This window comes from Labeo rohita, chromosome 2 (assembly GCF_022985175.1).
Source record: "Labeo rohita strain BAU-BD-2019 chromosome 2, IGBB_LRoh.1.0, whole genome shotgun sequence".
NCBI classification, from domain to species: Eukaryota; Metazoa; Chordata; class Actinopteri; order Cypriniformes; family Cyprinidae; genus Labeo; species Labeo rohita.
Window position 1 is genome coordinate 12728183 of NC_066870.1, and position 22523 is coordinate 12750705.

The 22523-nt window shown below is 35.0% G+C and overlaps 1 protein-coding gene across 2 annotated transcripts; it reads right to left on the reverse strand.

Moving 5' to 3' along the window:
• Positions 1-692: 692 nt before the first annotated feature.
• On the reverse strand, positions 693-20711 carry kncn (kinocilin). Of its 2 annotated transcripts, XM_051133442.1 has the most exons (5): positions 20414-20711; positions 12083-12151; positions 9215-9292; positions 2031-2130; positions 693-1173 (listed from the first exon to the last, which is right to left on the reverse strand). In XM_051133442.1, the coding sequence occupies exons 1-5, from the start codon at positions 20559-20561 to the stop codon at positions 1098-1100; spliced, it is 471 nt and encodes a 156-aa protein (XP_050989399.1). In that variant the 5' UTR covers positions 20562-20711; the 3' UTR covers positions 693-1097. The 2 variants fall into 2 exon arrangements, with proteins under 2 accessions (XP_050989399.1, XP_050989406.1); XM_051133449.1 differs by lacking the exon at positions 12083-12151.
• Between the last annotated feature and the right edge of the window lie 1812 nt (positions 20712-22523).

The following is a 22523-nucleotide window of genomic DNA, read 5'->3' on the forward strand; positions in this document are numbered from 1 at the left end:
TTTATTTGTGTTCTGAAGATGAACAAAGCTCTTACAGGTTTGGAAAGACATAAGGGTGAGTAATTAAAGACAGAATTTTTGAGTGAACTACCTCTTTAAGATGAATCACTTGTTGTATTCCTCAATTGTTAGTTGCTGTGGATAAAAGCCTCTGCCAAATGAATAAGTGTAAATGCCAAACATCTTAAATTGCAGTTACATGAAGTCAAAATTATTAAAATCTTAAAGACTAAGACGAAAGTTTTCTAAATGTGACAGGAAACATCTAGAGACATTGCAAATAAGCAGACAAAATTTTAGATAATTTAAATGGGTAATATTTTACTTGAAGCCTTTGTAATTCATTATAATTCATTATTATCCCTTAATTAACCTTATAATGCATTTCATTAATAATTGTAACAACAGTTACTTATGTATACACCTTGAGAAAAAGTAATGCATTAAAACACATGATAAACGACCAATTTAAGATTTGAAGATTAACAAGGAAACTCCAAATATCATAATGCATTTTAACTTTGGTTACAATTATTTATGAAAATATATAATGCAATACAACATACATTATAAATGCCTTTATAATGCATTATACATAAAAGCTTTGAGTAAAGTGTTACTTGAAATGTTCTTCACGCTCAGTGGTTTAAGCACCAGTCTTGTTTAATTTCCAACTTACTTCAGATTATTTGTGTTCTGCGAGAAATTCAGGAGCAGACCACGCTCTGAAAAATGGCGTTTGGACGCCAGTATTGTTTTGGAACTCACTGACTTGCATTGTTTCGACAAATACAGCTCAAACGTTCTTTCTATAACATCTTCTTTTTTTTATTCTCCACAGAAGGAAGAAACTCATACAGGTTTGGAACAACATGAGAGTGAGTACATGATGACATCCTTTTAAGCACATGGTTGTTCGTCATTGATTTTCAGCTTTCTCACTGCTTTCATTAAACATTATTTCATTAGAGCAGACACCTTGCTTGAACGAATGAAATCAGATAGGATACCATAATGAGCTGTAAGCAGAGATCAGCCTTGCTTATTGTGAAATGAATACTGTTTGCTCTTTAATGAGACTCTGTTGGATCCAGCCGTTATGAAGCGTCTTGATCAGAAGATGGTGACTTAAACTTCCGCCTGCCCAAGATGTCTGGAACATCTGCAGAAGGGCTAAAAGACAAAAAAATATGCTCAAAATGTGTGAATATATGTGTTAGTACAGCATAAGCGTGCATGCTTATTTCTCTAAGTTGAATAGGCAGCGCCAAGTCGGGTCCTCGTGCAACATAAATGACATTATGAGTGAAGGCAGTGGTGTAAGTCACCATGACAACCACATCCACAGCAACTTCTTTGTTGGCCTGAGACCAATAAGCTCATAATGGGGAACGGTCGACACCTTTCTTTTCCATTTTTGAAAAGAGCCGTATTCGATGAGAAAAGACTTCTCAAATCTATAGCCGGATTGTAATATGCACATGAAACTCTGACGCCAACTCATGCAGGCAGAAAATGGACCAATCTCGCTACTCTCTAGTGGTTCTTATATGAGCGTAAAATGTCACAGAGAGGGTCAATCAAAATAATGTCTTGGAAGTGATTGGCTCCTGGCATAGCATATAATGTGAGCCCAATAGGGGAGTAAAAAGCCTCTCTCAAAGCAAGTGGAAATCCCAATCACGCCGTTCCTCTAGTGAGCCACAAAGACGTGGGCTGTTTGGCACCGCAGCCTGCTAGAAGAATCAAATTACTCTCGGGCCCTAGAGAGAGACTGCCATATTGAGAGAGGGAATTCATTGTGTCGCAGATGTAATGAGGGGAGTATGTATGCACGAGTTTAATCTGTGTCTTGTATACCTCATTGTTAATGTAAAGTTATGAATATGTGAATGACACAATGATTTACGCAGGTCAAAAGCCGCACAGAAGAATTCTTACCTTAACATTTTGCTTTTTCAAGCTCTCGCGCTGCTGTTAAACACCAGTGTTGCTTTGTAATATATTTAGACTGTGAACGCATGTCTCACCCATCATCCTGTGAGCCCTCGGCTGCTGTAGGAGCTGCTGTCTCCACAAATGTCCCCATCCGGCTCTTCGAACGCTCTATGTTTAGCTGGCTTTGAGTCCCTAAGAATGAGACAGAGAAAGCAAGAAATCTGTATTTATAATGATTTCAGTATTTTCTGATCTGAAATATTGTCAGTGTGAATTGCGTAAATCCATGCCAGTTGTTTTTCGAAATTTTTAGTGAGAGACATACAATGATGTGTTGTCAACAAAAGAGAAGCTTTAAAGGAGAGCTCCAGTTCCAGAACAACAATTTACAGATAATTTACTCACCTCCTTGTCATCCAAGATGTTCATGTCTTTCTTTCTTCAGTCGTAAAGAAATTATGTTTTTTGAGGAAAACATTTCATTTTTCTCCATATAGTGGACTTCAATGGTGCCCGAGTTTGAACTTCCAAAATGCAGTTTAAATGTGGCTTCAAACGATCCCAAATGCGGTTGTAAATGATCCCAGCTGAGGAAGAAGGGTCTTATCTAGCGAAACGATCGGTTATTTTCATAAAAATAATACAAATTATATCGTCTTGTCTTACTCTCCCTGAACTCTGTGTATTCTAACTCAAGACAGTTAGGTTATGTCGAAGTCTCTCAACTTCAAAATCATCCTATCACTGTTTTACCTTTTTTTGTTAAGGGTGTTTGATCTTCTTTGCATGTTCACTTTTCAAAGACTGGGTCGGTACTTCTGCAGCGATGTAGGATGAAATGATTTTTGAAGTTGAGGGAGAAAATACGATTGGAGTTTTTCGAGATACCCTAACTGTCTTGAGTCAGAATACACGGAGTTCAGGCAGAGCAAGACAAGACGAGCGTTTGAGATTAAAAAGTATTTGAATTGTATTTTTTTAATGAAAACAACCAATCGTTTCGCTAGATAAGACCCTTCTTCCTCAACTGGGATCATTTAAACTGCATTTTGGAAGTTCAAACTCGGGGCACCATAGCAGTCCATTATATGAAGAAAAATCCTGAAATGTTTTCCTCAAAAAACATAATTTCTTTACGACTGAAGAAAGAAAGACATGAACATCTTGGTTGTTCTGGAAATGGACTTCTTCTTTAAGGTTTCCCAGGGTTTTTCTGCCAAAATAAAAGTTTAGTTTAATAAAAGTATTTATTAGTTTAACCCTTTAACTGTCACCGTTTACTTCACCATATTACAAATAAGTCTGAATCTAATCATGACAATCTATACATCGTTGGGAAGGTCTAAGACTCCTAAACAGATATTTTGCCACTGTTTTGTGTTGCAAATTATGTAGGAAAAGTAATAGATTAATTTATGACAAGAGTGCACCTCAAAAATCTACATCATCACAGAAGTTCTGACCTTTGTCACAAAAAACTTTCTTTGTTACCTTTTTACCTATCACGCAATATAACTCCTAAGAAATTATATATCAACTGAAAACTTAAAATCTCAAAATTCATCCTTTGAAAACCATTTTAAAATCAGACATTGCATTACCATGGAAATTGTACATCAAAATCATATTACAAAATGTTTTCATTCATGAATAACTTTGGATAGTGCATTTTTATGTCTATGTTTAAGATAGGGAGTGACAGTTAAAGGGTTAAAGTAATTAAAAGTATATAGTAAAAAGTGAAGTAAAATTTAAAGCAAAGAAATTTATCTAGCCATAAATTTTAGTATTAATAAGTATTGTAATTGTACTATTATTCTGTAAAATAAAATTATTATTATTGTTAAATAGTTTATTCATTTTACAGTGAAGTAGTAAAATAAAATATTGCAATATTTCTTATTTGAAGATTGTTACTAATTAAAAAAATAAAACAATAAAATATTACTTTGAATTATTATTATTACAGGGTTCTCACGTGTCCTGGAAAACCTGGAAAATTGATGACTAATTTTCCAGTCCTGGAAAACACATGGAAAATGAGAGAAAATGGAAAATGTCCTGGAAAAAAAGGAATTGTGTTGTCCTTTAGCCAAGCCCGAAACAAATAATGCTAGTTGTAGAAAATGTTCGAACTGCCATAAATCATAACTGACCAATTTCTGCTTCAAAGACGCTATTAGCTGTCAGCTCTTTTGTTTTATTTCATCCGATCTCTGTTCCGGACTTACACACAAACTGTATTGCAAGCATTTTCCAAAATGTAATTTGTGTGGAAATATTACGAAGTCTGTAAATGAGACATTAACAAAGGCCAGAGATGCTGAAGATGAACGCAAAGAGGACAAAATACTGGCAGAGCAATCTCACTCTTCACAATGCGCGAAATATTTATTTAAATAAAATTTAACTGGGGGGGTGTTTATAGTATGAATGTATCTCTAAGAGGAGCTCAGAGAAGCTTAGATGGTATTTTCTTTTTTCATCTTGCCACTGTATTATCCATAATAAAGTAGTGTTTCTAGGCACAGTGCTGCTTTTTTTACAGGGATAACCAGTTATCCATAAGCACCACCTGCTGTTAGAGAGTGAATTTGCGCTCTCAATCAACTAGTGTGCTGTTTTTGTTTACTGCAGATATTTTTTATGTAGCATAATTTCACAGAAATAAATTAGATCAGAAACTAATCATGTATGTAGAATCTTTATATGGATCTCAGGGCTGGACAATATGGCCAAAATTTATATCACGCTATATTTCTTAATTTCGGTTGATACGATATAATTCCAATTTCGATATTTGTCAACAGTCAACTATATGAAATGTACGATGACGTACGGGTCTAGATTAAGCATGTGTGAATTAGCTTTAAAACGTAACGACACCAGCGGCTGCTTTATTATTATTATATCACTTTCTATGAACTGTGATATGCAATGGCCAATCAGAGGTGTTTAAGTTGGTCAGAATCCACTAATTTTTTACTTGACCCTTTTAAAGCAACACTCAATTAAAAATAATATTTGAAGGACACATGCCAATATTTTAAAGCATTTTCTTTAATATTATTGTTAGCATAAATAATGAACTGATTTATTGTATTTTTATTTTCAAATAGGTAAATGCAATTATTTAATACTTCCAATATATTTTGTTTATTTTGCTATGGGACTGAAATTGGTTCTGAAAATAATTTGTTGTAATGTATAATTAAGAGCTCATATTAAAGAGCTTATTTTATAGTTAAGTCATGGTCATAAACTGTATGTTTTTAAAGACTTCTCGAGAGAGCAATATGTTACTTTATGGTGTTCTCCTTGTCTTTTATTCCCGCCATAATTAAAATAAAAATGTGCTGGAAAAGTCCTGGAAAATGATCACTGAAAAAAAGTGGGAACCCTGTTGTTATTATTATTATTATTATTATTATTATTATTATTATTATTATATTTATTAAATGTGTATTAATACACTACACTAGTAAAACTGCAATATATTTTAACTGAAGAATGTTACTAATTACAAAATAAAACAATAAAATATATTTTAATAATAATAATTATTATTATTATTATTGTTATTATTATTATTATTATTATTAATAAATGCTCTTATTTTACAGAATAATAGTAAATTACATATTGCAGTAGTAATTACTTATTTTAGTTTTAATAATTAAAAAAAACCATACAATAAATTATGAATATATTATTATTATTATTATTATTAGTATTATTATTAAATAGTCTTTTAATTTTACAGTACAGTAGTAAAATAAAATATTGCAATATTTCTTAATTGAAGAATGTGACTAATTAAAAAAATAATAAAATATTATTTGAATATATTATTATTATTATTATTATTATTATTATTATTATTATTAAATACTTTTATTTTACAGAACAATAGTAAATTACATATTGCAGTAGTACTTAATTAATTTGTTTTAAATAATTCTAAAAATTCTAAAATTCTCTATTATTATTATTGTTATTATTACATAGTCTTTTTATATTTTACATTACAATAGAATAATTCATTTTAGCAATATTTAGTATATATTTTTATTGCTTGATTAATTTTAATCAACTAATGGCAAGAAATTATTCTGATTGGAAGAATGATACTAATATTAAATTCTCTTTTTTATTTGACAGTATAATAGTAAAATACATTATTGCAATAGTAATATTGTTCTTTATTGATCTGTTTAATTAAAAATAATACAATAAAATATTTTAAATAGTACTACTACTACTATTTATTATTACTATTACTACTATTATTAAATAGTCTTTCTATATTTTACATTATAATAATACATTTTAACACAATAGTAATATATATATATATATATATATATATATTGCTTGTTTAATTTTAATCATTTAAAGAAATAATTCAATCAAATATTTGGAATAATGATAATATTACATACTTTTTTATTTGACAGTACAATAGTAAAATACATTATTGCAATAGTAATATTGTTCTTAATTGATTTGTCTAATTTTATTAATTTAAAAAAATAATAGAAGAAAACATTTTGAATACTACTACTACTACTATTAATAATAATAAAATTAATAATTATTATTATTATCAATAATAATCAAGAATCATCAAACTATATTATTTTAGCATCATCTTTATTATTGCACAGTCATACTGAATGGAGGAACAAGCAGGTTTTTCTTCTTCTTTTGTCCTTAGCTGATCACATGTCTGAGAAAAGGCCATAGGCAGACAGAGACCAAAATATGAGACTGCTTTTCGTTCGCTCAACACGTCCCCGATGTCTGTTTACATGATTCAGTGCATGACTACTGTGTGCTCTGAGGGTATAATACAGGCAGTGAAAATTTAGTGCATAATCATGCTTTTTATAGCTTTTCTCTGCAAAACCACATGCACACAGTTTCAAAGAATACCTTGGATTCATATAAAGCCCAACAGTCTGGTAACATAAATGTATTTTCTCTGTAAAAAACCCAAGAAAATCAATTGCAGGAAATGAGACATCCTATCAAATTAGAGTTTTTTCCTCCCAGATTATCAATCTACTCATCTGAACACAGATCTCGTAACAACTGTGCATTATGTTTGGGGCAGAAACAGATGTGCAGACTGAAGCAGGAAATGGCCGTGGAAGAGGCAGCAAGGACACACAGTAGCTGTGTGAGGTAAGGGACTCTGGGCTGCTCGGCTGACAATGCCAGATCAGCAAGGATTGACACGTGTCAATGTAATTTCCACAGCAGGGCAGAGAGTGAGCTTTCTCATTTACTAAATATGGTTTCCTGGTAGCCCATCTCATGATGCAGTCATTTCATAACTTAAAGTGCCCATGACAGGTTTCACACCAAAATCATGTTGTGAAGTACTGTTAAATCATATTGCTCATTAACTAATTCTTTCTACCTAGGGATCGCCAGCACTGCCTGCTAATTATTAGTAATGGCCCACAACTAATATTACTGTAGGGTTGCTAAATATTAGTTTAATTATTAAAGTGGCTTGCAAAACAGTTAGTCTAGTCTCAGAGATGAACTGAAGCCATTGTTCCACTAACCCTAGTTTTGTTTTTAAAGGTTCTTTAAATTACAAAAATAGAAGTAAAAATAATAATGATTATTAATAGTATTAATACATTTAGAAGCTGAATGTTCTTGAGGGTTCCTATTTTTAACTAATGGATTTTTCCTGACTCATCCAGTTGTTTATTTATTTACTTACTTACTTACTTACTTACTTACTTACTTACTTACTTACTTACTTACTTACTTATTTATTTATTTATTTATTTATTTATTTATTTATAAATAAAATAAAAGATTAGTTTAATAAAAGTACTTATTAGTTTAAAGTAGATAAAAGTATACAGCTTAACGTTTAAAGCAAAGAAATTTATACAGCCATAAATATTAGTATTAATATTGTTATTGTGCTGTTATTCTGTAAAATAAAATAAGTATTAATAATATTAATTTTATTATTATTAATAATATTTTTATATTATTAAATAGTCTTTTAATTTTACAGTACAGTAGTAAAATAACATAATATTTTCTTAATTTAATAATTGTATTAATTTAAAAAATAAAAAAATAAAATACTATTTCGAAAAATGATGATGACTATTAAATACTCTTATTTTGCAGTACAATAGTAAATTACATGTTGAAAAAAGTCATTATTTTTTAAGACTTTTTAAGAATAAAAAAACAATACAATAAAATATAATTTGAATATTATTATTATTAAATAGTATTTTTATATTTTATAGTAAAATAGCATAATAAATTACAAAATTATTATTATTATTATTATTATCATTATTATTATTATTATAAAACAGTCTTGGACCTATCCAGGCCCACATCAGATTATCATTTAAAAAAAATATAAAGCATATTTATATAATATAAACAATTACTGTGTATTTGCTGTACATATTTTATGGCCTGTTTTGTGACTAAAAATAATTATAACAAAAATACCAGTGATAATCAAAAATGTTTAAGCGTTCAAACAGTATGACTCCTGTAATCATACAGTGACTTTATTTCAACTGGTAATTCAAGTGAAATTTCCAGTAAAGTTGCAGGGCAAATTTTACTGTGTTCATTTTTAGTAACCTGATCTGTACTGTCATGGCCTGGCCTCATGCAGGTGACTCATGTACAGACTGATAGAAGCAGGAAGCGGGATTGGCACAGGAAGCTGCTCTGAAATAGTTACCTGCTAGAACATCATTAAATTTCATTGAGAGGGATGAGTAGAAGATCAGGCACAATATTTTAAATCTACCATGCATGAACATTAGAGTAGGGAACAGTAAATTTACAGGAACACTGTGTTCAGTGCATTAGATTTTATGGCTACGATTCCATTAGAGACTCTGAAATTGTAGTTTTTAAGTTCAACAGGAGTTAAAGAGCAATTATCAAACAAAAAAACAAAATTAGTATGTAAAAATTAGTCTTTACTGGAAACCATGATGCCATTTTACATGAAATAACCAAATTGAAAGACGTAAGGCTCCATATTACCAGACCAGACCAGAGCTCAGAGCCTCTTACCTCAGATCTAGCAGGCTAGAGAGAGTGCAAATGAGAAGCAGTGGACATCGCTACATTGACCCAGGGAAATATAGCCACTCTAAAATGGTGTCATAGGAAATCGTTCTTCAATTGTCAGACTGGAAGCAGAGGGGTGTGTGTGCGCGCGAATGGATTTGTGTGTGCATATCCATGTGAAACAGCCACTTACCCTCTCGTGTGAGTGTAGCTGCAGGCTGATCGGGGGCTGGATTTGAATTTGTAGCCATTGGGTGCACTCTGAAGTTGCCTGAGAAAATTAGATGTTGTCATATTAGCCTGAGTGGTGCAACATGGTCTCTCATCACAAAAGCAAACAAATCTCATGTTACACAACATAATCAAGATTGCCTCTATAGTGAAATTTTATACAGCATTTAAATATAATTGATAGGCACAAGGGTTGTGTTTAAATACTTGTATTTGAATTGGAGTAAGATAGCAAACATGATGCATTTGAATTTATATAGGAAGCTCAATTAAAATTAACTGAAACTCAAGGAAATTCAGTAGTACTTTACAATATGGTTCATTAGTTAACATCAGTTAACTAGTTTAGTTAAAGGAGAAGTCACTTCCAGAACAAAGATTTACAGATAATGTACTCGCCCCTTTGTCATCCAAGATGTTCATGTCTTTCTTTCTTCAGTCATTAAGAAATTATGTTTTTTGAGGAAAACATTTCAGGATTTTTCTCTATATAATGGACTGATATGATGCCCCGAGTTTGAACTTCCAAAATGCAGTTTAAATGCAGCTTCAAACCATCCCAAATGCAGTTGTAAATTATCCCAGCCAAGGTCTTATCTGCCTGTTTTTTTCCGGTTCATGACAGTTAGGGTATGTCGAAAAACTCCCATCTCATGTTCTCCCTCAACTTCAAAATCGCCCTAAATCGCTGTTTTTCGACATACCCTAACTGTCTTGAGTCAGAATACACAGAGTTCAGGCAGAGCAATATAAGACGAGCATTTGACATTAAAAAGTATATAAATTGTATTATTTTTATGAAAATAAACAATTGTTTTGCTAGACAAGACCCTTCTTCCTCGGCTGGGATTGTTTACAACCGCATTTGGGATTATTTGAGGCCGCATTTAAACTGCATTTTGGAAGTTCAAACTTGGGGCACCATAGCAGTCCATTATATGGAGAAAAATCCTGAAATGTTTTCCTCAAAAAGCATAATTTCTTTACAACTGAAGAAAGAAAGATATGAACATCTTGGATGACAAGGGGGTGAGTACAATATCTGTACATTTTTGTTCTGGAAGTGGACATGAACTAAGAATGAACTTCAGCATTTATTTATCGTAGTTATTGTAAATTTATACGTTTACAAATTCATTATTGAAATCAAAAGTTGTGCGTGTTAACATTAGTTAATGCACTGTGAGCTAACAATGAACAACTGTATTTTTATTAACTAACATTAACAAAGATTAATAAATACTGTAATAAATGTACTCTTGATTGTTTGTTCATGTTAGTTTATACATTAACTAATATTAACTAATGTAACATTAAAGTGTTACTGGAAATTCATATAATTGCAATACGTATAATAATAACGGAAATACTAGTTCACAAATCTTTATAAAGATTTTATTGGCCTTACACACAAACAAACATTATATATACACTATCAAAAACTTGCGGTTAATAATATTTCTTTAATTATTATTTTTATTAAAGCAAGAATCCATTAAATTGATCAAAAGTGACAAGAGATTTGTATTTCAAATTGTTCAAATTGTTCAACTTTTTATTTATCAAAGAATCCTGAATAGAAATGTTTTCCACTGAATTGTTTTAAAAATGATAATGTTTTCAAATGTTTTCAACATTTGAAAGATTTCTGAAGGATCATGTGATGCAGAAATACATTGAAATAAAAAACAGTAAATTTAAACGGTAATAATATTTCTCAATTTTACGGCATTTACCTTATTCAGCCTTACAACCCCAAACCTGTGAGCAGTGTATATATAATTTATGTTCTAAACTAAATAAAATTCACAACCCTGACATGCACTTTAGGAATATGCATTTGTAGGAGTTTCCCTTCAGACGCAAATTTATGGGAGGAGAATATTAAAATAAATCATGCAACAAAAATGAATTCTGTATCACATGATCCTTCAGAAATCAGAAATGTTGAAAACAGTTGTGATGCCTAATATTAATCCTTTTTAAATAGGGCTGTCAAATGATTAATCGCGATTAATCGCATACAAAATAAAAGTTTGAGCTTGCCTGTGTGATATATGTGTGTGTACTGTGTGTAACTATTATGTATATATAAATACAAACACATTCATGTATATATTTAAGAAATATTTACAAGTATATGTAGTATATACATTACAACATATTTCTCTTAAATACATACATTAATTTGTGTGTATTTAATAGTTATACATAATAGTTACACACAGTACACACACTTAAACTTTTATTTTGTATGCGATTAATTGCGATTAATCGTTTGACAGACCTATTTAAAAATATTTTTCAACATTTCTGATTTCCGAAGGATTATGTGATGCAGAATTAATTTTTGTTGCAATTTTGTGGAAAACATAATATTTCTATTCATAATTCTTTGATGAATAGAAAGTTTAAAAGAACACAATGTGAAATATAAATCTTTTGTAACATTATGACATATTTTATGTCACTTTTGATCAATTTAATGCATTCTTGCTGAATAAAAATAATAATTAAAGAAATATTACTAACCCCAAGCTTTTGAATAATAGTGTAACATTTGTTTGTCAACGTGATTTACTAACGTTTTTTCTGGTACTTGCACCCAAAAAAAAAGCATGTGTTAAAGCAGGCGGTAATTTGTACTGCTCTTGGTAGATTGCGCTGGTCATTATGGAAATGATGTGGTTGTTTACTGTGCGCATTGTCAGTAAATCACACACAGAATTTTCCCCTCCCGCCTGCGCTCTAACGCTAATTTGCACTGTTTAGTAAATCTGGCCCTTAAAATGTAATGGGTGCTTTAAAATATAACATTATATAGTCTCACCTATATTGGGCAGTATGTGATGGAAGTTGAACCATGCTCTTATGAACGGGTAGACTGAAATGAGCAGACCTGCAGAGCACACACAGAGAACAGCAGATGTGGACTGAATCGTTCACTCTGTGCTGTCATCGTCCTTTATGTCTTGCTGACAAGACCTGCATGTTCCCACCAGACTTAACCAACCTGACAGCGTGGACATGCAAACCAGCATTAACTTGCATGAACCCTTCAAGTTAGTCTTTGTAGAGTAGGGAAATACTCGGCTCTAGTATTACTGCATTTCCCTCTGCTAAATGGCTCCCTGAACTAGAGCTGCACACTGAAGACAGGCCCCATGCATATTGCATTACACTGCAAATTGATGAACAGCAATTTAAGCATTATTAAGAAAGCAGAAAGAAACAGAGCACTCGTGAGCATTAAACTGATACAGAAAGGCTTGCTTTTGGTTCTGCTAATGATTCATGCAAAGTTTATTAAGACTTAAAGGGATAATTCACCCAAAACAAACAATTCTGTCATCATTTACCCATTAGACTTTGGTTAATATTTAATATACAAAGTAAAGGAATGGTTCACCCAAAAATGACGGCTCCTGCATCAGCAGCATCAAACACATGCATTGTGGTACTCTCATGAACGCGTGACGAAGACTGACACAGAAGAGAAGAAATTGTTGAATAAAATCGTTATTTTTATTTTCTGTGCACACAAAAAGTATTCATAAAATTACGGCTGAACCACTGATGTTACATGAACTATTTTAACAATTTCCTTACTACCTTTTTGGGCCTTGAATGTGGTAATTATGTGGCTGTCTATGCAGGTTCCGAAAGCTGTCGGATTTCATCAAAAAATATCTTAATTTGGTCGGCACCCATAGCCTTGTGCTTAGTGCATCGACATATAGTGCACTGCACTCCGGGCGACCCGAGTTCAAATCCCACCTCGGGGTTCTTTGACAATCCTGCTCCCCTCTTTCCTCCCGGTAGCTCTCCACTATCCTCATAATTTGTGCTCTGAAGACGAATGGGTCTTACGGGTTTGGAACAACATTAGGGTAATTAATGACAGAATTTTCATTTTTTGGTGAACTGTCTGTCAGGATCCGGGCTAGAACTCAGGTCTCTGGTGTGATAGTTGGGAGTTCTACCCCTGAGCCGCTGAGAGTGTTGAAGTTGGACCCAAACGAAACACTTGAGCAGAGTTCCAGGAAATGTATCTTTATTGAAAAAAAAGTCTTTGCAAGCAAAAATCCAACAAAGGTTCTTCTCAGGATGAGGAATTAACAATCACAAAGGAAAAAAAATAACAAGAGAAACAAAAACTCCACAAGGGGAAAAAACAAAACAAAGGTACAACAATAGCTAAGGAAAATAACCTTGGATTCCTTACTTAAGGTAGCTCGGAAGGCGTTAGCGAGGCAGGAAAAACAACACAGTGTAGAGACTCAAAAACCGAGTGAAGAACCAGAGAAAAATGCACTGCTTAACTACACTGGGGGAAATGAGTCCCAGGTGCCCTGAATAAAGATAACAAGGCCACACAAGGAAGAACAACAGCAGATGAGAAGACAGGGGACCTCTAGAGGCATGGAGACAAATTACAGGGAGAAGAATGCTGACACTGTTCCTTTAAGATAATTTTAATGAAACCTGAAATGTGTTTGTCCCTCTATTGAAAGTCCAGGTAACCATATGAACTGAGGGTCACACTTTATTTTAACTACGATTTTTGCCTCAATAAACCCATAATTTGCTGCTTGTTAATAGTAAGATAGTTGTTAAGTTTAGGTATTGACTAGGATTAGGGATATAGAATATGGTCATGCAAAATATGTGCTTTATAAGTAATAATAAACAGCCAATAGGCTAGTGATATGCATGCACAAGTAGCTAGTTGAATTGGTCCCTATACTAAAGTGTTATCGAATTGAGCAGTTTAAGGTGATCTGAAGAGATCGATCACTTTATATGATGCATAGATGTAATTTAGAAATACGACTGACATACATACATAGAGCCTGATCTCAGAACGAAAATGTTCCTGTGGGAACTTTTCGCAAGATGCAATATACGTACCAATACGTACCAATAATAGGGTGACCATATTTTAGCTTGCAAAAAAGAGAACAGTGGGGGCTGGATGCGTGGGTGGTGAGGGTTTAAAAAGCCCCCAAAGTAACGCAACGACCATGTCCCATATCAAAACTCAAAATACTTCATTTCCATACCTAAAATGTCTTTATTTATTTATTTATTTTTTTAAAGATCTATGTTTTGTTTTGTTTTTTTGGCATTTTTGCCTTGTTTTTTGCCTTTTGCCTAATGTGACATGACAGATCAGAATTTACAGGAAGTGAAATGGGAGGGGTGGGGGGGCTTCAAGAAAGGTCGTCGAGTCAGGATTCGAACACGGGATGCCCTGAGCACAAGAGTGATGCATGTTGCCTAAAATGTAAATTTTACAGTCACTCTTGTGCACATTGATCATAAAGCTAAAAGGATTCCTACCAGTGGAAATCACAAAACTTAACATCTTAACAACTTAAAATGCAAAATGTTTCAATGCATGCATTTCAGTCAAACGTAATTTATGCAATATTTCAAATATTTAACCCACAGGAGAAAACTAACCCTTCACAACAGTTTAAAATCAGCCCAATTGTGTGCAAAAAAATGCAGATTTGGCAACCCTGCATCCAACACAAGCTGCAGGAATCAGATTTAACTGATCATGGGTCAAGACAGGAGTAAGGAGAGATAACTGACAAAATCATGCTGGAGGATTTGCTGCTCAGCAGATAATGTGCTCATATCTGATCTTGTAACATGTGCTCCCTTTATACAGAGTGCGTGTGATTGTGAAACTGAAAGTGAAAGTGAATAGCTGCTCATTCAAAAAAGATTTAAATACTCTGCATACGATGCTGGCTCCCTGGTCCACGAAAATTATTTTCAATATTAGAATGATTGCGTGAGCAGGCGGTAATGGCCCGAAAGTCCGTGGGAGTGGGATCAAGAAAACAGTCCCACGCAGGACTTTAATTAAAAAACGTACACAATGAATGGCGACTGTAGAAAGCAAAAGCCGATTTAGAAATCATTTTTTTAGAAAAGAGGACATGTCCAGGGAAAAGAGAACGTATGGTCACCCTAACCATACATATCACTGCAGTTTCCAACAGAAATAAACACTAGAGGCAGTAAAACAGTAATTGTTTTTATACACAGCTATGATTACAGCTCCATATCTTTCGCTTTCTGGACGTAACAAGCTTGCTCTGCATGAAATGGACCTTTAGCAAACAGCTTGATTGACAGGCGATCTGATCAATCATACTGCTGAATCCACCATTATGTCCCACAAACAAATCAGACAGGAGAGTAGATTAACTTTGGTGGACTTAAACTTGAAAAACTGTGTGTACTGACATCTTTCTGCAGTTGAAATAAAATACATTCTGCTATCCTTTCATGTTTATTTTGTGTTTTAAGTAAATAAGAAAAGACTTTCACTTTTGTTCATACTGTTGTGTAGGTTTAGGTGTAGTGCAGATGGTATGTAATTTTAGTCACATGACGTTTCAGTCACAGAGCATTAGAGTTAGCCACTCAATGGACATTTCAAGTTAGAACTGTGGTGGCACATACAAAACTAGCATCACATAAAACATACCATATGTATGCTCATCTGTTCCAGGGAATAAACAAACACTCTTTTAGCACCGCTGAGTGGACATTTCACATTGAATATGTCACAAAACATACATGGTGGTACGTATTTCGCATCTTGTGAAAAAGTTCCCGCAGGTACGTTTGCATCATGAGATCAGGTTGCATAGAGTACATCACATATGGTAAACACGAAGCTTAAACGTTTGTTTGTGATGCATGAGAACCAATGAGGTTTGTTCTGGCAGGTTTTCCGCATGAATGCAACACACACAAACTCCCACGTTTATCAAATATGTAATAAATACCTAAATTAAATAAAGTGTTTGGGTCTTTTAGTTTAGAACGACATGAGGGTGAGTAAATAATAACAGAATTTTCATTTTTGGGTAAACTATCCAACTCTAATTTGACATGCCTTCCCAAAAACATATTATATCCTTGTGGCTAATGAAGGTGCACAGCTGAGCGGTTTCTCTTTTGTCTGTCCCTTTGTTTCCTGAGGTCTGAGGCTGCTGGCGAGACAGCTGTAGACTGCAGGGGCTGTGCTGGATTTTGATTATGCACCTACTATTCAAGCTGTGAATCAATTCCTGTTTGAAAAGGATGGGCCACCTCTGCTGGCTTTGTGTTTTGGCCAATTTCTGTTATGAGACGCCACTGCCAGGCATGATTGCAGCATGCTGAGGGCTCCTACTCCACGTGCCTTGCTTGTGTATCCTCCCTCGTACAATTTTCCCTTTCTGCCTCCTCTTTGTCATTTTTGTCCTCCAATCTCCTTCATTCTTTCTTTCCTAACTCACCCCTGACAATCCATCATGGTGGTGGATGCTTTAGAGTGTGGCACTGCAATCGATCTGCCTTGTTTGGCAGGAGACATGTTCATGCACCAGTAAAGACCTCCAAGCTCACGTGTACATCCATGACAGCGATATCTCAATGAGACGAATGCAAGAATTGGACTTTAGTCTAAGTAGAGAGGGTAGTTGACGCAAGTGAAGGTGAAGCTATGATTGTACTTGTATGAACGTTGCTATGTCATGTTTTAATATTAAATCAACGGTACGATTGATTTTATACATCAGTTCAATAAACAAGAATTTAACAGTTAGTAACTGAATACTGAATATACACTATATGTACGAAAGTATTGGCACCCTCTTATTTAATGAAACTAAATTAACTGCGATACTGTGATAGGATGCCACCTTTGCAATAAGTCAGTTCATGAAATTTCACCCCTGCTAGGTATTGAATGGTCAACTGTAAGTGGTATTATTGTGAAGTGGAAGAATTTAGAAACAGCAGCAACTCAGCCATGAAGTAGATCATCTTCTGAGACGCATGGTGTGTAAAAGTCGCCAATGCTCTGCTGATTCCATATATGAAGAGTTCCAAACTTCCACTGGCATTAATATCGGCACAAAAACTGTGCGCTAGGAGCTTCATGGAATGGGTTTCCATGGCAGAGCAGCTGCATGCAAGCCTCATATCACCAAATACAATAACAAGTGTTGGATGGAGTGATGTAAATCACACTTCCAATGCACTCTGGAGCAGTGGAAACATTTTCTATGGAGTGACAAATCACACTTCTCTGTTTAGCAGTCTGATGGGTGAGTCTGTGTTTGAAAGATGCCAGGAGAATGTTACCTTCCTGACTGTATTGTGCAAACAGTAAAGTTTGATGGAGGAGGGATAATGGTTCGGGGTTGTTTTTCCGGAATCTGACGTACCAAGATATTTTGGCCAATGCTATGCTTCCAACTTTGTGGAAACAGTTTGGGGAAGATCCTTTTCTATTCCAGCATATCTGTGCTCCAGTATAAAGACATGGTTGAGTTTGGTGTCGAGGAACATGATTGGCCTAGACTTCAACCCCATCAAACACCTCTCATTCAAAAATCAGTGCCTGACATCACAAATGCTCTACTGAATGAATGGGGAACACTGCAAAATTCCAGGATTTTTCTCTGTATAGTGGACTTCAATGGGTGCCAACAGGTTGAAGGTTTAAATTTCAGTTTCAATGCAGCTTCAAAGGGCTTTACACTAGGGGTCATCAAACTTCGTCCTGGAGTGCTGGTGTCCTGTAGAGTTTAGGAAAGGAAAGGAAAGGAAAGGACATGATGTGTGGCCAAGTATGGTGACCCATACTCGGAATTTGTGCTCTGCATTTAACCAATTCAAATGCACACACACCCGGAACAGTGGGCAGCCATATTGCTATCGCTGCAGGGCCTGGGGAGCAGTTGGGGGTTCGCAATCTTTCAGTTACAAACCCAACTCCCTAACCATTAGCCCACAGCTGCTCCAACCCTAATCAAACTCACCTGAACCAGATAATCAAGGTCTTACTAGGTATACTTGAAACGCATGTTGCGGCAAGCACACTGGCCCTCCAGGACTGAGTTTGGTGACCCCTGCTCTACACGATCCCAGTCGAGGAATAAGGTTCTTATCTAGCAAACAAATCTGTCATTTTCTAAAACAAAAGAAAAATATTTATATACTTTAACCACAAACGCTCGTCTTGCACCAGCATAACCTCACGCATTACATAATTATGTTGGAAAGGTCACATGTGACGTATGCGGAAGTATCAATCCAGTGTTTACAAAGCGATTGTGCAAAGAAAGTCAAACGCCCTTTACAAAATAAAAAAGGTAAAACAACGATCTCGGACGATTTTGAATTTGGAGGAGAAAATGAAATGGAGTTTTTCGCCACCAAAGTACACAGATAAAGAACTAACCACTCATTTTTTTTCTAATGTGATTACGTAATGTATAAAAGTCGTGTATGCACATCGCAAAGCCAGTGCAAGACCAGCATTTGTGGTTAAAAAATATGGTAACACTTTAATATAGGGAACAATTCTCACTATTAACTAGTTAGTTATTAGCATGCCTATTATTAACATATTGGCTGTATATTAGTACTTATAAAGCACCTACACTCTTAAAAATAAAGGTGCTTTAAAAGGTTCTTCACAGCGATACCATACAGTAGAAGAACCATTTTTGGTTCCACAATCAACCATTCAGTCAAAGGTTCTTTAAAGAACCATCTCTTTCTTACCTTTTCATAATCTGAAGAACCTTTTTTGCAAAGAACCTTTTGTGAAACAGAAAGGTTCTGCAGAGTTTAAAGGTTCTTTATGGAACCATTTAAACAAAAAAGGTTCTTCAATGGCATCATGAACCACCTTTATTCTGCATGATTTTTTTTTTTTAAGTTTAGACAGATCATTTCGCTAGATAAGACCCTTATTCCTTGCGTAGAGCCCCTTGAAGCTGCATTGAAAGCTGCAATTGGAACCTTGAACCCGTTGATCCCCACTGAAGTCCACTATATGGAGAACAATTTGAGGAATGTATTCCTTAAAAACCTTCATTTCTTTTAAACTGAAGAAAAGAAAGACATGAACATCTTGGATGACATGGGGTGAGTAAATTACCAGGAATTTTTTATTCTGAACGTAAACTAATCCTTTAATGTCTATTTATTTAATATGTGATGTCAGTAAAGTCCCTGTTGGTGTAATGGTCAGGTATCATCCCATAGTTTTGTCCATATAGTGCAAGGGTGTCCAAGCCTGGAGGTCCACTGTCCTGTAGAGTTTAGCTCCAATCTATTAAACACGCCTGAATGAACTTATGACATGGACTTTTGACTTCTGACATGATGGTTGAACATCAATAATTTTGCCTAATGCACCTTCCGCAAGGGCCTATACAGGTAACGCTGACTTTTCTCCAGCAGTAAACAATAGATCAAAAGCTACTGGTGTGTTGTGCAACTCTATTGTGACAGGGTCCTGTGTAGATTACATACCCACCATCGTAAGCAGGTGGCTTGGATTACAAACCTGGATCAAATGATGGATGGCTGTTTTTTTGATGAACCTCAACTGTGAATGACTGCAGGGGGGATGATTCAGTATAGTTCTGTATCATATAGAAAGCATGCAACCATTTCCAACATCCCTCTTCAAATGCGTTCATTGTTGAAAAAGGCAAAGGATAATGGTGTGAAATGGAGGTGTGCTGATATGGAGCAGAGATTAGATGTAGTGTTAAAAATGCATGATATGCAAAAGAGACATGCACCGTGGAATAGTCAGTGAAGCAGTAGAGCACTACCTGGAAAACATTGCAGATTCATGCAGCAATTCAAGAAATAGTTCACCCAAAAATTGACAGTTCTGTCATTCAGACACCCTCAAGTCATTCCAAAACTATGAAGCTTACCAAAATGTCCAAGATGCTATTTGCCAACATTCACTCCCATTATGTGGAAAAGGAGCAGCTTGAACATTCTGCTAAATATCTCCTTTTGTGTTCCACAGAAGAAGGTAAATCATACCATTTTGGAATGGCATGAGGGTAAATAAATGTTTTTAAAACTTTAACTTTTTGCTGAACTATCCCTTTAATGAACAGATTTATGGTTTGTATTTTATTGATTACTGAATTCACTAAAATTGAATGTGTGTATTAAAGATTATTGGATTACATAAAAGGTAGACTATAGAGTATTCAACAATGGAACCAACCATTGGAAAAACACTGCTATTCTAAATATTGCTGCTGATATGTCTCTTTAGATATCTATGGTAGTTTTGGCCGATCAGACAGAGAGAATTGCTACTTACCAAGTCCCCCTGCCCCGAGGAAGATGCCCCCCACAGCATCTGCATCACAGTCCTTTGACACACCAATGATGATACAACCTGCTACAATGCTGAGCAGGGCTGAGCCCACCCGCAGCCCATGGTACTCCCCAATACTGACCGCGTTCATTCAGCAGGTGGAACTCCCCACCTGCCCCGTCTGGCTGATCCACACGTGCCAGTTCAAAACCCACATACACGCCAAGCGCTCACGAAGGCAGATTAGTGTATGAAAGTTTCACTGTTAGTGAGATGGGTTAACAGAGACTCTACTTTCTCCTCAAGGCTCTTCATACATCTTTAAACACTGGGCTCTGGTTACCTTGCCGGATTCATGCTTGTTCCCTTCAAACTAATTTGGGTCTGATTGAAGGCGACTAATCATTTGAGTAGGAAGGCTGGGCTAGGCCTAACAGACCCATGATACTTGAGTTTTTATGCTGAATGGCCAACAGGGTCATGCATTTGTAGGCAAATAAACTCAGGTGAGTCTGAGCATGCTTGATCCCTAAAAATCCATTGTTCGATCCATGCATAATCGTGAGGTGTATTAGTAACAACATGACCCAGAACATCTCATCTCCACTGCTAATTCTAACCTAATAAACATGCACAAAGCAAACACTTTTTATTCATCCATTTAGTTCATCTGCAATACATGTTTTTCCTCATTTTTAACTAATCCACTGTGTCGAACATTGTGCGCTTATTTTAAAATATTCGTCTGCATAAAGGACTAAATTACCTGATGTACCCGATCTCCCGCAGAGGATGTTTTCAAGTGCAGCCTACGCAAGAGTCAGAGTGTCATCACTGGGGACAAAGGATATAATAAAAATAAAAACACATTGCATAACATGGGTTGAGGTCATTGATAGACACTGTGCAACCATATGCTTTATGAATGAAGCTAGTTTTTTTTCCATTTAGCATACATCTACTTCTGTAGCTGGGTATAGTAGCATGCAGAGGGCTATGAAACCAGTTACTGTCACTAGTCAAGTCAAATCAAGTCACATTTTGTACAATACAGTTTGTCTCACAGCAGCTTCAGATTGACAAACAGTTATTACTCACCCTCATGTCATTACAAAACTGTAAGATTTTTGCTTATCCTCGGAACACAAATTAAGATATTTTTGATAAAATCCAAGAGCTTTCTGGCCCCGCACAGACAGCAATGGCACTAACACGTTCACAGACAGTAAGGACATCGATAAAATAGCCCATGTGACATCAGTGGTTCAACTTTAATTTTACGAAGCTACGAGAATACTTTTTTGCATAAAGAAAACAAAAATAACGACTTTATTCAACAATTTCCTCTCTTCTGTGTCAGTCTCTACTGCCTGTGCATGCATGTGCATTCCTCTGCTTGCAAACAAGGCACAGCGATTTGGGTTCAGTCAGAGCGCCGACTCCCATGTTTCTACTACAGCATCAAATCTGCGCTCAGTGCCGTGGGCAATGCTACAACACCATTGGTTTGGGGCATGTCAAATTTAGAAATTTAAAATTCACATTCTCTCTGCATATCCTTGACGACCGTGTAAACAATAACGTCATGCTAGTTCCTTTTTTGTTTTAAAACAGCCTTTTAACTACACTGCCGTTTTCATTGCATTTCAGAAACGATCTCCATCTGCACTACACAACTGAAAATGCATGTCACAATGCACATCTATGGATACAACGAGCATGATGTTATTGTTTACACGGTCATCAAGGATACGCAGAGCAAATGTGGGCAGCCACGCCATAGTTTTCAGAAATCTCGGTTTTGGTCCGTTTACACTGAAACGCAACCCCGGAGCTTTCACATTAAAATGGGGTCTGCAGCGTATTCAAAAGTCAGGTTTGGAATCAAGTGTGAGTAATTAATGACAGAATTTTCATTTTTGTCTGAACTATCCCTTTAAGGGAACATTCAGTTTTTACATTGTGGGAATGTCATTTTTGAATTTTCTCTGAACATTACAAAACATATCTATATCTATATGTATAGGCCTATCTGTTTTTGTTGTTGTTGTTGTTGTTGTTTTTCTAAAAACGTTTCATGAAATATGCATAAATAACATTTCTGTGCTAATGT

What these genes read in the sequence shown, in the direction of transcription:
- kncn (XM_051133442.1), bottom strand. Translation starts at nt 20,561, where the DNA reads ATGAACGCGGTCAGTATTGGGGAGTACCATGGGCTGCGGGTGGGCTCA. An exon ending in TCACATACTGCCCAATATAG is followed by an intron (nt 9,293 to 12,082) that starts GTGAGACTATAT and finishes TAATTTTCTCAG; the next exon opens with GCAACTTCAGAGTGCACCCA. An exon ending in GAGGGCTCACAGGATGATGG is followed by an intron (nt 1,174 to 2,030) that starts GTGAGACATGCG and finishes TTTGTCTTTTAG; the next exon opens with CCCTTCTGCAGATGTTCCAG.